The sequence below is a fragment of the Rhinatrema bivittatum genome, chromosome 4 (genome assembly GCF_901001135.1).
Source record: "Rhinatrema bivittatum chromosome 4, aRhiBiv1.1, whole genome shotgun sequence".
NCBI classification, from domain to species: domain Eukaryota; kingdom Metazoa; phylum Chordata; class Amphibia; order Gymnophiona; family Rhinatrematidae; genus Rhinatrema; species Rhinatrema bivittatum.
The window spans coordinates 16,063,120-16,079,455 of NC_042618.1; the positions used below are offsets into that span (position 1 = coordinate 16,063,120).

Genomic DNA, 16,336 nt, shown 5'->3' on the forward strand with positions numbered 1-16,336 from the left:
AGACTTGAAACGGAGGAAGGCAAGGTTGAAGACTTGGAGCAGAGTAAGGCTGAAGACTTGGAGCGGAGCAAGGCTGAAGACTTGAAGCAGAGCAAGGCTGAAGCCTTGGAGCGGATCAAGGCAAGGCTGAAAACTGATGCAAGTCAACCGGAACAAGGCTAACAGGCGACCTTGCTGAGGTAACCTGTGTTGCACAGCCAGGGTTTAAATAACCATCCATGTGAGATCATCAGATAGCAACGGAACCATAGTTTCCTGCCACGGGGGTTCTTATATGTTGGCGAGCGCCTAAGAGGAAGACAGGAGCGGCAGCATTTCCTTGCTGTGGAGAGCGGCAGTGTACGGCTGCCAGCATCGGGATGAAAAGTTGGAATTTAAAATTAATAAGTTAATTACTGATGATAAATTGAGAGATCAGGCCCTTGAGAAGAATTCTGTGGAATTAAAGAAATTAACAGATCAAAATGAGTTAATTATGAAAGAAAACCAGTATCTTTCTAGAAAAATGGAAAATTTGGAAAATCAATTAAGAAGTAAACATTTAAGGTTGGTAAATTTCCCGAAGGTGCCAACCCTATCAGCTAAAGAAATGTGGAATAAATTTGCTTTAGAATTTCTTAAAATTCCACAGCAAGCACTTCCTCCTCTAACTCAAGTATACTATATTCCTTCATGGAAAATTATATCAGATAAAGAACAATTATATCAATCTATAACGCCATTAAATGTTACTGATATTTTAGAGTCTACTAGTTTAGAAATGGCCCAACCAGCTACAATGTTAATTTCTTTCTTATTGAACTCGGATAAAGAATGGGTTCAGAAGTTATTCTTTAGGAACATTAATGAGAAATATTACCAGCTGGCGGTAAGAATGTTTCCAGATGTTACCAAGGAAACTCAAAAGAGGAGGAAAGAATTTCTTAATCTTCGGCCTAAAGTATTACAAATGGGTGCTTTATATAAATTAAAGTTCCCATGTAAATGTTGCATAGTACCAAAGAATTAAATATTGCTTTTTTCAACCCTCACATTTGATAAAATTCATAACTGATAAACAAAGTGACCAGAACTTGAGAGACACAACCCCTCAGCTCTAAGTGTTAATAAAGGAAAATATTGCCTAATGTTTTCTATGAAATGTTTAAGCCTTGAAATATTTCTTATCTTTATTCCCCCATTCATAGAGGACTTAGAAAAAAAATATAGTGCATGGGATTTTTGTATGTTAAGATTAATATTGTATGACTAAGTTTAAGTAATGAGTGGCCATATATCTGTATCAAGTAATTCTTGATTGTTATTTTGAAAATTTGAGAAATAAATATATATATATATTTTCTCTTTATTAGTTTTAAAAGTATTACCCAGTAAGTTCATTCTGTGTTCCCTGGTCTTTGTACTTTTCAAAAGAGTGAACAACTAATTCAATTTAACTTGTTCCATTCCACTCATCATTTTACAGACCTCTATCATATCTCCCCTCAGCCGTCTCTTTTTCCAAGCTGGAGTCCTATTTAGCCTTTCTTCATAGGGGAATTGTTCCATCCCCTTTATCATCTTGGTCGCCCTTCTTTGTACCTTTTCTAATTCTACAATATCTTTCTTGAGATGTGGTACCCAGAACTGCACACAATACTCAAGATGAGATTGCCTCATGGAGTGATTCTGAGGCATTATGATATTCTCTGTTTTATTCTCCATTTCTTTTCTAATAATCCCTAGCATTCTATTTGCCTTTTTAGCTGTTGCTGCTGCACACTGAGCAGAAGATTTCAATGTATTTTCAACTATGACACATACATCATTTTACTGAGTGATGACTCCTAATGTGGAACCTTGCATTGTATTTCCATAATTTGGGTTACTCTTCCTTAAGTACATACTTTGCATTTGACCGCATTAAATATCATTTGCCTTTTATATGCCCAGTCTCCCAGTTTTGCAAAGTCTTCTTTCAATTTTTCACAATCCTCTTGTGATTTATCAACTTTGAATAATTTTGTGTCATTGGCAAATTTGATCACCTCACTTGTTGTTCCCATTTCCAGGTAGTTTATAAATATATTAAAAAGCAATGGTCCTAGAACAGATCCCTGGGGCATTCCTCTATTCACTTTTCTCCATTGGGAAAGTTTACCATTTAGCCCTACACTAAGGGGTAGATTTTATAAATGTACGCGCGGGCGTACTTTTGTTCGTGCACCAGGCATAGCCGCGCGTATCTTATAAAATCTGGGGTCGGCGCGCGCAAGGGGGTGCACATTTGTGCAACCTGCACGCGCCGAGCCCAGCACACGCTGCCTGTTCCCTCCGAGGCCGCTCCGAAATCGGAGCGGCCTTGGAGGGAACTTTCCTTCCGCCTCCCCTCACCTTACCCTCCCTTCCTCTACCTAACCCACCCCCCCGGCCCTATCTAAACCCCCCCCACCTTTGTTGGCAGATTTACGCCTGCGGAAAGCCAACAAACAACACGTTTTTTTACACCCTCAAAAAAATGTAATAAATTTGCGAGGCAAGACTTCCCATGGCTAAATCCATGTTGGCTTTGTCCCATTCAACTATGCCTGTCTATATTTTCAGCAATTTTGTTTGTTATGATAGTTTCTTTCATTCTGCCTGGCACAGTCGTCAGACTCACTTGTTCACAGTTTCCTGTATCACCTCTTCAGACCTTTTTAAAAATTTGAGTTACAATTGCAACCCTCTAGTCTTTAGGTACCATAGATGATGTTACAGATAGTTTACAAATTTCCAATAGCATGTCCACAATTTAATTTCTCAGTTCTTTCAGCACTCTGGGATGAATACCATCTGGTCAAGGGGATTTACTACTCTTTAGTTTGTCAATTTGCCCTAGTACATCTTCCTTTCCTCTGAATCATCACCTTTGAATACAAATTCTGACATGGGAATATCTCTTAGTTCTTCCTCAGTTAAAACAGTAGCAAATAATTCATTTAGTCTCTCTGCTATGGCTTTATCATCTATAAGTAAGTTTAGGGGTGCAGGGATCTGTCTGCTACAGGACACTCCCACTTCACTTCACAATCCTAGGTTCAGGAAAAAGACAATGTGTTCTCCTCAGAATTGGACTTTTATTTATCAGATTTTACAGGATTTAGGATTTAGAAGATAACAGTTCCTAAGCACTAGGTCTAAAATAGTTCCCCCTCTTTTTGGTTCTTATACCCGCTGCTCCATGAAGTAGTCATTTCTTTCATCTAGGAATTTATACCTCTCTAGAATGTCCTGTTGTAACATTCACTGTCACTGTCACTGTCAACACAGGGGTCATTGAAATCACCCATTATTACTGTGCCGCTGATTTTGTTAGCTTCCCTAACTTCTTTTAGCATTTCATTGTCTGTTAGTTCATTCTGGCCAGGTGGACAGTAATACATGCCCACTACTATTTTATTCCCCTTTTCACCTGGAATTTCTAGCCATAAAGATTCAACATTGCATTTTGTTTCCTGCAGAACTTTCATCATTTTTGACTCAATGTTCTTTTTAACATACAGTGCCACCCTTCCACCAATTTAATCCATTCTATCATTTCGTTATAATTTGTACCCTGGTATAACAGTGCCCTATTGGTTATCCCAGAGCTTTCCAAAGTGTGTGTCGCGACACTTTGGTGTGTCGCCTGAGGTGTGCCGGTGTGTCGCGCAAGCCCGGTGCACGTGACACACCGGCAAGTGGGAGCCAATGCAGCCGCCGGTGGACCTCATCCCCCTGGCGGCTGAGCAGTGAAGTTTCGCTGGGCTGGGCTGGGCTGTGTGCCGGAGACACACAGCAAGAAGATCGGCAGGGCCACGGTGGAGCTTATGTCACCAGGGCTCGAAGAAAAAGGTCACGCGGGTGCTACACCTCCTTCCTGCCCACGCGGCCCCGGAAGAAAAATGTTGCCGGAGCCGCACGGGCAGGAAGGAGGTGGAGCATCAGCCACGTGCAGAAGAGGAGCAGCGGGCTGAGAGGAGGAGGAGGCCCGGTAGCAGGGTCCCCACCGCGGATCGGCCCGCGAAGAAGAGGGATGCCGCTGCCGCGGATCGGCCCGCAAAGAAGAGGGCTATTAAACTTTCAAAGCCTGAATATTCAAACCAACATAACATGGTTCATTTCTAATTTTTAGTAACATAAAACACAATGATCCCTTTTTTTTTTTTTTAATAACCCTTCCCTTATTCTTCCCCCCCCCCACCCTGCAATTTTACTCTCCCCCTCTCATTTCAGTCACAGGTATCTAGTAACTCATGTACTTTCAGATATTGATCTCTTAGCTAACTGGAGGCTCTAATTTCAATAAGTATCTTCTAGGAAGTAATAGCATCATTCAGGAGTGTCTCAGCTTTCCACTTATCGTATGAAGGCCATGTTTTAATAAAGTGTGCATAAGAGTTATGCTTTAAGGCTGTAATCTTTCCTAGGCTATACAAGGAATCTACTCGAGCCTAGGAAAGATTACAGCCTTAAAGCATAACTCTTATGCACACTTTATTAAAACATGGTCTTCATACGATAAGTGGAAAGCTGAGACACTCCTGAATGATGCTATTACCTCCTTCAAAATTAATTGAGAAAAATCTGAAATTTAAATTTCACGACACCAGAGGTACTCGTACATTTACGTGTAGCTCACCCATTTCGATGGGCAAATCACCATATCAAATATCCGTCACCCCCCCCACCTTCCCCTCCCTTCCCCTACCTAACCTGCCCCCAGCCCTACCTAAACCCTCATCCTGACCTTTATTCTTCAAGTTGCGCCAGCCTCCAGCCAGGTGTAGATTGCGCGTGCCGGCCAATGGCCGGCACGCAATCCCGGACACAGCAGCAAATGGCCACTGTGCCTGGAGGCTCCGTCCTTGCCCACCGGACCGCCCCACCCACTCCCTGCCCCCTTTTTCAAGCCCCGGGACATGCGCACGTTGCTGAGCCTATGCAAAATAGGCTTGGCGTGTGCAGGGGCAGGTTTTCGGGGTTACGCGCGTAGCCCTTTGAAAATCTGCCCCTTTGTGCGCACCGAGCTGCTCCGCCTTTCCCTGTTTCCTTCTCCCTAGCCTGACCTTCCCACTCCCTTCCCCTCCCCTTAGCCCTACTCTAACTCCCCCCAAATCTTTGTCTTACCTTTTGTGCCTGCCTCTGGGCAGGCGCAAGTTGTGCGCGCCGGCAGCCTGCCGGCATGTGATCCTCCAACACAGCAGCAATGGTCGCTGTATCAGAGGCCTCTGGCCCCGTCCCCAGACCACTCCACCCCTTTAGTAAAGCCTCGGGACTTAAACGCGTCCTGGGGCTTTACGCGCATTGCCGGGGCTATATGCGTGTAGGGCTTTTATAATCCGACCCTAATATTTTAACCAACTATTTCATGTCTAGATTGATAAGGGATATTGAGCGGTATGAGCCGCATAAAGCCAGGTCTCTCCTTGGTTTAGCTAATATAGTGATTCCTGCCTTATTAGAGTTCTGAGATATTGTTCCCCCTATTCTTAAAGAGTTAAACATCTTTACCAATAAGGGAGCTAGGAGGTCCACGTACAGCTTATAGAAGCTTGCCGTATAACCGTCTAAACCCAGTGATTTCCCTATTTTCACATTTTTTATGGCCCAGACTTCTGCCTGAGTAATGTCCTTCTCCAATAATTCCTTTTGGTTATCGGCTAATTGAGGCAATGAGATATCTTTCAAATAATTCTCAATTTTCCCTTGCTCTAGACTAGGGTCAGCACTGTATAACTCTGTATAGAAACGTAGGAAGCGCTGGAGAATGTCCGAGCACCTGGTTAACATGTTCCCTTTTTCATCTTTGATTTTTATAATATTATTTTGGGTTCTTTTTATTTTTAATTTATTAGCCAGTATTATCCCGGCCTTGTTTCCCCCCCTTGTTTTCCCCCCAGGTGCTCGGACATTCTCCAGCGCTTCCTACGTTTCTATACAGAGTTATACAGTGCTGACCCTAGTCTAGAGCAAGGGAAAATTGAGAATTATTTGAAAGATATCTCATTGCCTCAATTAGCCGATAACCAAAAGGAATTATTGGAGAAGGACATTACTCAGGCAGAAGTCTGGGCCATAAAAAATGTGAAAATAGGGAAATCACTGGGTTTAGACGGTTATACGGCAAGCTTCTATAAGCTGTACGTGGACCTCCTAGCTCCCTTATTGGTAAAGATGTTTAACTCTTTAAGAATAGGGGGAACAATATCTCAGAACTCTAATAAGGCAGGAATCACTATATTAGCTAAACCAAGGAGAGACCTGGCTTTATGCGGCTCATACCGCTCAATATCCCTTATCAATCTAGACATGAAATTAGATGGCCGCGCGTATCTAATAAGGTGATGTAAAATGATGTATGTGTCATAGTTGAAAATACATTGAAATCTTCTGCTCAGTGTGCAGCACTGTCTCAGAAGTTCAGGATGATGAGCAGCCAAGGCCGCATCTAAATCTGTTAACTTCTGTTTATGCTCATCAAGTTGCTTGAGGGTCTTACTGGAAAGCGTACTCTCATGTGAGTGTTCAAGACAGGCTATATACGATATTAATTCTGTTCTTTCCCTTTCCCTTATTTTTTTTCACATGTACTGCTTTCGCAATTAGTTTACCACGGATTACCGCCTTCAAGCATTCCCACACTACCGAAGGGGTGTTATCTCCTGTGTCATTCAGTTCTATATAATCTTTTATTTCTTGTCTAACTTGTTGATTATATTTTTCATCCTCTTAAGAGGCTGTCATTTAATCTCCAGTATTGCTGCCCTTTACCTAAATGAGCAAGCATGTGTGTTTGAGATCCTATGTGTGCGTGAGTGAGATAGCATGTATGTGAATGATTGAGAGCTTGTACATGTGAAAGAGAGTATGTGTGTGATTGAGAGATGGTTTAGGTGAGGGAGCATGTGAGTATGTGATTGAGAGCCTGTGTATAAATGAGAGAAAGAGACAGAACATATGTGTCTGTGTGTGATTGAGAGCTGGTTTAGGTGAGGGAGCATGTGAGTATGTGATTGAGAGCCTGTGTGTAAATGAAAAAGAGAGAGAGCATGTTTGTAAGCATGTGAATGAGAGTCTGTGTGTGAGAGAAAAGGACAGAATGTATGTGTGTGATTGAAAGCCTGTGTGTGTAAGCCTGAAAAGATAGACAGCATGTGTGTAAATGTGTAATTAAGAGCCTATATAAGTGAGAGAGAGAAAAGCATATGTATATGTGAGCGATTGTGAGCCAGTGTGAGGGAGAGAGAGAGAGAGAAGAGAAAGTTCCAAGCAAACCACCCCTCCTGATAATTCAAAACAATCTCAGGTCACCTGGATATCAAATGTTCCCAGGTATGCAGAGCAAAACATTTTTTGTATCCTTATTATTTTTCATTACTGGGTCTTTGTGTTTGCTATTTAGAAATTTTTGATATGTTTTTAATTATTGGATATTCTATTCATCTGCTGTTTTGAAATAATCTGTTCTTTTTGTTAGTATGGTTTTACTGCTACTGATTTTATATTTCTTGATTTGTTTTATAAGGATGGGTGATGTTTCTTTTCTTCATTTGTTTCACTGCATACAGAGACTCTGGCTTGTTGCGGTTTCCAATTAATTTTTGTCTGCATGCTTCTAGTTATGCGTTTTGGTTTCTTTATTCTTTGTTAGGTGAGGGTCAGCACATGTAATTCAGGTGAGGCTGGCGTGCAGTTTCTGTGTAGGGCTCCACAGCAGCCTAACTTGGTCCGTTTTCCTAATAGGAGGTGTATTGATGTCTTAAGGCCTGGTGTAATATTTTCAGTGTTGCCTTTTCTTAGGTAAGGTGGTTACTGTTAAATGCTGGAAATTGGTGCTGTTTTGGTGTGGGATGTTTAGTTTATGCAATTTCTGTTCAGACAGAATATGTATCTTTTCCTGCACATGTGAGCATGGTCTGTCAGGTGTGTCACGATGGGAAAAAGGTTGAGAACCACTGATCTAGTTTAAAAGCTATGCCATCTCCTTTTTAAAGGTTAGTGCCAACAGCCTGGTTCCACTCGGGTTAAGGTGAGCCAATCCTTTTGGAAAGGGGCCGCCCCCCTTTCCCCAAAATGAAGCACATTTCCTAACAAACCTAAAACCCTCTTTCCTGCCCCATTGTCTCTGCCATGCATTGAGATGATGATGCAAGGAAGAGGACCCAAAATAGAGTATTACCGTGGAACCGCTTCCCTTCTCTTCATGCAGCCTCTGTGTGTTGCTGCAGCACTCTTCCCTTTGGACAGTCTGTGGCTTAAAACAAATTGCCACTTGTGGAGCTGCGCCCCTTCCAACGCGGCCTGCAGGCCAAAGTGCTGCTGCTCTCCCCCTCTCCCAGAGGATGGCGATTGGGTGCTTTTTAACCTACAACTTGAGCCACCATTCCTCTCCCTCCAGCAGGGAACAAATAGCTGAAGCCCAGGGTGGTTGCCTGAAGTGCCAAAATTTTGGGAGTGGCAAAATCCTGCCAGCGCAAAACCTAGCGGGGTGCTGTGCCAGAGCCAATACATTACCAGATTTTAAAAGGAAAATGCGTGGCGCACGCACATGTACACCCGATTTTATAACTTGCACACACATGTTATAAAATCGGGGGTCGGCGCGTGCAAGGGGGTGCACAATTGAGCACTTTGTGCACACCAAGCCCACTCCGAGCCATGCTGCTTTCCATTCCCTCCCACGCGTCCCAGGGCCTTTTAAAAATAGGCCCAGTGCACGCAACCTTTTTAAAATCCGGCCCAAAATGCTGTGCTGCCGCTAGGAGGGATCTTTGTGCTGGAACTACTGCAAACCAATAGGTAAATTGGGGAAAGAGTCAGGGAATGCATGAGTGAAGGTTCACCTAATACTCTTTACTCCGGCGGAGTCGCCAGGTTTAATACTGTTTAAATGTTGTTTAAAAACAGTTAAAGATTTTCAATTTAAAAAATGACTATTTTACACTGTGAGAAATGTGAAGCCTTACTCAAATTTGCCGGCGACTTTTGAAAAGTCTGCCGGTGACTATGGGAGCGGACGAGCCCCTCCGCTCTGCGTTCCGCCCCCCGCCCTGCTGCAAGATCGGCTTGGAGTAGCGCGTGGAGCAATCTGGGACAAGAGCCAGAGAAAACAGCAGCTCCGAGGTCCTAGTGGTGCTCTAAGCAGGAGCCACCACCACTGCCTGTTCCGTTCGCCCGTCTCAACAGCCTTCAGTGTCAAAGTAACTCGAGTTACGACTTTCTTCAAGGCTGGAAGGGAGAATTGCTTGCCTTCTTTCTCTATTTATTATTGGTTTTTTTTTTTATTTTTTGGCCGGTAGTTTGACAGGCAGCCTTATACTCGCAGGACCCTGCTGCGGGGTTGCTGGGCACTGAGGACGCCGTCGGCCAGCGCTGCGGCCTTCGGCGGAAGCGGGCAAAGCCGGGGCCGGTGCTCGGTGCCCAGTCGGGGGGGGCGGACGGGCGCTTCCCGGCCGGGAGGTACCCGGACATGGATCCGCTGCTTCAGGCCTGGAGTTACTTCAGGCGGAGGAAGTTCCAGCTCTGCTCTGAGCTCTGCGGGCGGATCCTGGAGAAGACGCCGTACGATCAGGTAGAGAGAGAGGCGCTGCAGGGAGTTGGAAGCTATGGAGGGGGACTCGCCGATTTCTGCAGTTGGCAAGTGTCCTTAATTTTGCGGAGAACATGCCAGTCGCTTCCCCCGTCTTATTGTTGGAGGTTTTGGGGGATTAAAGAGGCCCTTCCGGTGACAAAGGAAAAGTAGGGAATTGCTGCAAAGAGTTTGGTCGCTCACGGATATAAGAGCAGTTTGTATTTTCATTAGCTACAATCTGTACTGGTTGGCAGCGCTTGCACGATTAGTACTGGGGTTGCTACCTCAGCCCAGGTTTTGTTCTCTAGTGAGATTTGTACATCTGATTTCATTAGGGGCTGGAATAGGAAAATCGGAACTACAAATCAGTACATGCAATATTGCAAAACCAGGACTGGCTTGGTTTGGGTTTTTTTTTTTTTTTTTGGCTGAAGTGGCAGCTCTAGTTGGTATTCTGTTACTACCTGTAGACTCTGCTAGCAACCTGCCACGGGGATGAGCTTAAACAAATTGCTTTGAAGGTTAATAGAAGGACTGGGGGGGGGGGGGACGACTTCATGACGTTGGCAAGTAGCACATTTAAAATTAATCAGAGATAATTCTCACTCAACGCACACTTAAGCTCTGAAATTTGTTGCCAGAGGATGTGGTTAGTGTAACTAGGTTTAAAAAAGATATGGATAAGTTCTTGGAGGAGAAGTCCATTAACTGCTATTAATCCAGTTCACTTAGGGAATAGCCACTGCTATTACTGGCATCAGTAGCATGGGATCTACTTAGTGTTTTGGTACTTGCCAGGTACTTGTAGCCTGGATTGGCCACTGTTGGAAACAGGATCCTGGACTTGATGGACCCTTGGTCTGCCCTAGTATGGCAATTTCTTATGTTCTTATGTAGTGATTTAGGAAACCTAATGTTTTCAAGGGTTATACGGGCATTCATATTCTTTTACATCAAGGGGCTATATACTTTAACTCCTCCAATATTTCTGTGCATGTACTTTTTGGCCACTGGGAGGGAAGGCAATTTTCAGCCCCAGGGAATTTACTTGGTAACAGCTTAGTTACCTGGGCACATTCGTTTGAAAATTGTTTTGTGTATTTGGTGCAGTATTAAAATAGATTACATATTTTTTGTGTCATTTTTTCCTATAGCTATAAATTACACCTATTCTATTATCTTTTGTGCTTGTATGTTTTGTTTTTTTGGTTGTAATTTTCCATGTATCTGTTTGTTTAGTAATTTTACAGACAATGCTTTGTGTTCACTGGATGGAAACATGGAATATCAAGTGTAATAATAATGCATTCCTCCTGATTATTCTCCATTTCATAATCCTTGTCCAATTTATCACAAACATGCTTAGGTGAGATATGATTATCTCCAATCTCTCCTCTTGTTGCAAATCAGTAACCATGCATGCAGCAGACTTCACAGATCTAAAGGAATCTGACGGGGGAGCACAATGGAAACACTTCTGTTCTGGACTTTAACTGGACTGAGTTCACTAAGCCATTTTACAGAGGCCACTTCTTTCTAATTCTCTACCCAGAGGTGAAAAGCCCTATAATACCATGACAATTCCTTGACCCATAATTAAACATGACATAAACCTCAGACCTAATTCTTTTATCTAACAGAGTCCTCTGTTAACAGTCTCTCTTTATTCTATAGCAACCCTATGAATAATCAGAATTTAAAATATTGGACGGGGACTTTTTCTTGGGTAGGCAACTGAGGTTCATAGCCACAAGCCAGTTCGGTTTTCAGAATATTTGCAATGAATATGCATTTGCATGCAATGGAGGGGAAACATGCAAATGTATCTCATGCATATTCATTATGGAATTCCTGAAAACCTGACTGGCTTGTGGCACTTGAGGACAAGTCTGCACTTGTTCCACAGATAAGAAATTTTTACCAATCAAAACATCTTGAAAAACTTGCATACCTTTGAAGCCCAGTTTAGAAAGAACCAAGGCAAATTATAGATTATCAAATGGTGTTACAATGATGTGATATTTGGGACTCATTCTTAACTAGTGGCAGTGGCAATTGGAGTCATTATATAAACTACTTTGTAGGGCTTATTTAACTCCTAGGCAGTCATATATATTATTTGAATACAAAATTCACCCACAGCGGTTCACAGTAAAAATTTGTAACCTATCATTAAAATCATCCATTGTCCCTGAAGACTGGAGGATAGCAAATGTAACCCCAATATTTAAAAAGGGCTCTGGGGCGATCCGGGACACTACAGACCGGTTAGCCTGACTTCAGTGCCAGGAAAAATAGTGGAAAGTGTTCTAAATATCAAAATCACAGAACATATAGAAAGACATGGTTTAATGGAACAAAGTCAGCATGGCTTTACCCAAGGCAAGTCTTTCCTCACAAATCTGCTTCACTTTTTTTTTTTTTTTTTTTAAGGAGTTGGTAAACATGTGCATAAAGGTGAACCGGTAGATGTAGTGTGTTTGGATTTTTAGAAGGCATTTGACAAAGTTCCTCATGAGAGGCTTCTAGGAAAAGTAAAAAGTCATGGTATAGCTGGCGATGTCCTTTCATGGATTACAAACTGGCTAAAAGACAGGAAACAGAGAGTAGGATTAAATGGACAATTTTCTCAGTGGAGGGGAATGGGCAGTGGAGTGCCTCAGGGATCTGTACTGGTACCCGTGCTTTTCAATATATTTATAAATGATCTGGAAAGGAATATGACAAGTGAGGTAATCAAATTTGCAGATGATACAAAATTATTCAGAGTAGTTAAATCACAAACTGATTGTGATACATTACAGGAGGACCGCAAGACTGGAAGATTGGGCATCCAAATGGCAGATGAAATTTAATGTGGACAAGTGCAAGGTGTTGCATATAGGGAAAAATAACCCTTGCTGTAGTTACACGATGTTAGGTTCCATATTAGGAGCTACCACCCTGGAAAAAGATCTAAGTATCATAGTGAATAATACTTTGAAATTGTCGGCTCAGTGTGCTGCAGCAGTCAAAAAAGCAAACAGAATGTTAGGAATTATTAAGAAGGGAATGGTTAATAAAATGGAAAATGTCATAATGCCTCTGTATCGCTCCATGGTGAGACCCCACCTTGAATACTGTGTACAATTCTGGTTGCCACATCTCAAAAAAGATATAGTTGCGATGGAGAAGGTACAGAGAAGGGCGACCAAAATGATAAAGGGGATGGAACAACTCCCCTATGAAGAAAGGCTAGTTAGGGCTGTTCAGCTTGGAGAAGAGACGGCTGAGGGGGGATATGATAGAGGTCTTTAAGATCATGAGAGGTCTTGAATGAGTAGATGTGAATCTGTTATTTACATTTTCGGATAATAGAAGGATTAGGGAGCATTCCATGAAGTTAGCAAGTAGCACATTTAAGACTAATCGGAGAAAATTCTTTTTCACTCAGTGCACAATTAAGCTCTGGTTGCCAGAGGATGTGGTTAGTGCAGTTAGTGTAGCTGGGTTCAAAAAAGGTTTGGTTAAGTTCTTGGAGGAGAAGTCCATTAACTGCCATTAATCAAGTTTACTTACGGGTCGATGCAGTAAAGTGCGCTCAGGCTGAGTGCACTGTTAGACCCCGTTTGGCCACACATTTTCGACATGCTATTTTTACCACTTGTACAGTACAGCTAGAGGTTAGACTTGAAGAAAAGGGTGCATGGGGTGACCTGCATGGAGAGGCAGATACTACCTTTTTCGGAAGGCATGGGGATTACTACCCTTAATCAATTAGCTTTGATGCTTTTGATGCAACTGCAACATTGTTCTTTGCTTCGATGGCGAGGGCAAAAGGCAAAAAGGGGAATTAGATTCAGATGACAGCCAACACTGGGCCCCGACTTTTATGGTCGGGGGAATGACAGGCTGATAGTGGGGAAAAAGCACAGGTCTGTTTCTAGAGCCAAGTCCAAAAGCAAAGCACATTCAAACAGCATTGCCTGAATTATCAAGAAGGCTGCTCACCTTGTAAAAATGTTGCTAGCAGTAATTTTGTTATAGGATTGACGGTTGCTTGGTTTTGATTGTAAATATTACTGCCGGTAGCAAAGGGCGTAGAGGTGGCCTGCATGGAGCGGCAGTTATCGCCATAAGAAACTTGCCGAGCAGACTTAATGGGACCATTTGGTCTTTTTCTGCTATTGTTACTATTTTAGAAGAGCCAGGCCTTTATTTGCTTCCTGAAATGGGAATAATTGTGTATTTTTTAGAGCTCTTCAAGGAGGGGAATGCAAGAGGGCAGGTACTGTTCCTGAGAATGATCTATTGCAGGTGTCTATTTTTTTTATTTTTTATTTTTATTTTTTTTTTACAATGGAATTAATATTGAGGATCCAAATGATGATCTTAATGGTCTAGAGAGCATGTATTCAGATAGCCTTTCACTGGAGTAAATAGGCCCATCTCCTCTTAGAACTTTGTACATCAGTGACGTTTTGAGTTTCATTCTGTGTGGTATTGGTAGCAGGTGTGACGTGGCTGTACCTTTTGCATCTTTCTATCATTCGTGCAGCAGAATTGTGTATTTGTTAGCCTATTGTACAGTGCGTTGCAGTAGTTCAGCCTTGTGGTTACTGTGGTATGAACCACTGTGAATAGATTTTTTTTTCTTTTCAAAGAGCGGGTGTAACTTTCGTACATTTTCTTGTTAAAATCGGCAGCCCTAAACTGTTGCTTGGATTTGCAGGAATCCAAAACTTTACACCTCTGTTTTTAACAGGAGCTCATAGATTCCCAATGGGATTTTCAGGTCCAGAACTTGTTTGTTTTCTTTTGTACCCAAAAAAATCTGTTTTATTGGCATTCAGATGGCGTTAGCTTTTTTATTTTTATTTTTTTGTTATTAAGACTTTATTCAAATATAGAAATGTACAAACATGGGGCAAACAGGCCCTCTATTCCAAAAGGGCAGTAACAACAACATATTTTGAATTGCCAATTGCACAACACACCCAATGAAATCCACAATATGGGAGATGTAGCTGAAAATTTAAGCAAGTTAAGAAAAGAGCCTCACACATTAAAACTCCAAAAAATGCTTGTACCCATTCCTGAGAGAGAAGTAATCCCCCCCCCCGACAACAACCATCTCTCCCTCCCTTTTCCATTCACCACTTCCACTTGTGAACCCTCCATTAATGGGGTGTCCCTTGTAGAAAGAGCTGCTCATAAGCCCAGTACCGCCCAAGCCTTTAATCACCTCAGCAGAAGTTCAATTGAGATCCTTGTCTTCATCATCCGGGTCTCTCCAAGCCATATGTACTGGAGGTAGATGCTTCTACCCTTTGGATAGGGGCTGTCCTCTCACAGCACAGCATCAAGGGACCCTCGTGATCTGTTCCTACTTGTCCAAAACGTTCACGCCTGTCAAAGGAAACTATACCATTGTAGAACACAAATTATTGGCTGTGAAGCTAGCACTGGAAGAATGGCGGCATCTGTTAGAAGGAGCCAGGTATCCAGTGACAATTTACACGAGTCACAAGAATCTAGAATACCTAGCACTAGCCCACCAGCTGAGCTCCCGGCATGCCTGCTGGTTGCTGTTCTTCAATCGGTTTGACTTTGAATTGCGATACTGGCTAGCAGAGAAAAATCAAGCTGTGCTCTCTCCCGATTCTTTGACATGGAATATTCCCTGGAGGCCCTGTAATACATAGATCTGGCAAGGGACAACCCTTGAAAAAGATTCATCGTCGAAACTTGTACAAGTCGGGGGTTTCATAACATGATTTACAGCTAAGTACTTTTAAGAACATACCATGCCATACTGGGTCAGACCAAGGGTCCATCAAGCCCAGCATCCTGTTTCCAACAGTGGCCAATCCAGGCCATAAGAACCTGGCAAGTACCCAAAAACTAAGTCTATTCCATGTTACCATTGCTAATGGCAGTGGCTATACTCTAAGTGAACTTAATAGCAGGTAATGGTCTTCTCCTCCAAGAACCTATCCAATCCTTTTTTAAACACAGCTATACTAACTGCACTAACCACATCCTCTGGCAACAAATTCCAGAGTTTAATTGTGCGTTGAGTAAAAAAGAACTTTCTCCGATTAGTTTTAAATGTGCCCCATGCTAACTTCATGGAGTGCCCCCTAGTCTTTCTACTATCCGAAAGAGTAAATAACCGAGTCACATCTACCCGTTCTAGACCTCTCATGATTTTAAACACCTTTATCATATCCCCCCTCAGCCATCTCTTCTCCAAGCTGAAAAGTCCTAACCTCTTCAGCCTTTCCTCATAGGGGAGCTGTTCCATCCTCTTTATCATTTTGGTTGCCCTTCTCTGAACCTTCTCCATCACAACTATTTCTTTTTTGAGATGCGGCGACCAGAATTGTACACAGTATTCAAGGTGCGGTCTCACCATGGAGCAATTCAGAGGCATTATGACATTTTCCGTTTTATTCACCATTTCCTTTCTAATAATTCCCAACATTCTTTTCATCGGTGGTTGCCATGAATTTGAAGAAGCCTGTTTTGGCTCAATATAAATGCATTTTTTTAAAAATAAGATGATAAAAAAATTTTGATTTTTTGCACATTGAGCACAGTGAATAAACTAGGAGGTTGGTTGGTGTGTTAATGATTACAAAATATAAAAAGCACAGCCTGGGTGGCTTCGGCTTGAAATATATGAAACCACCACCTTCATCTTAAAAAATTTTTTTTTTTTCAAAAAAAAGTTCTTTGGCTGGCAAAAGAGGAAAAACTGAAGGTGTTGTATGTGTGGAA

General features: G+C 42.4%; 1 protein-coding gene across 3 annotated transcripts in view; it reads left to right on the top strand.

The window, feature by feature from the left end:
• Positions 1–8,742: 8,742 nt before the first annotated feature.
• The window catches only part of TTC8 (tetratricopeptide repeat domain 8), a 167,321-nt gene continuing 159,727 nt past the window's right edge, over positions 8,743–16,336 (top strand). For 2 of the 3 annotated variants that reach the window (XM_029597757.1, XM_029597758.1), the window contains exon 1: positions 9,124–9,574. In XM_029597757.1, the coding sequence (XP_029453617.1) occupies positions 9,473–9,574 (102 nt within the window). In that variant the 5' untranslated portion in view covers positions 9,124–9,472. Of the gene's footprint in view, positions 8,803–9,123; positions 9,575–16,336 lie in introns of those variants that run through there. The other variant, XM_029597759.1, reaches the window with a different exon arrangement.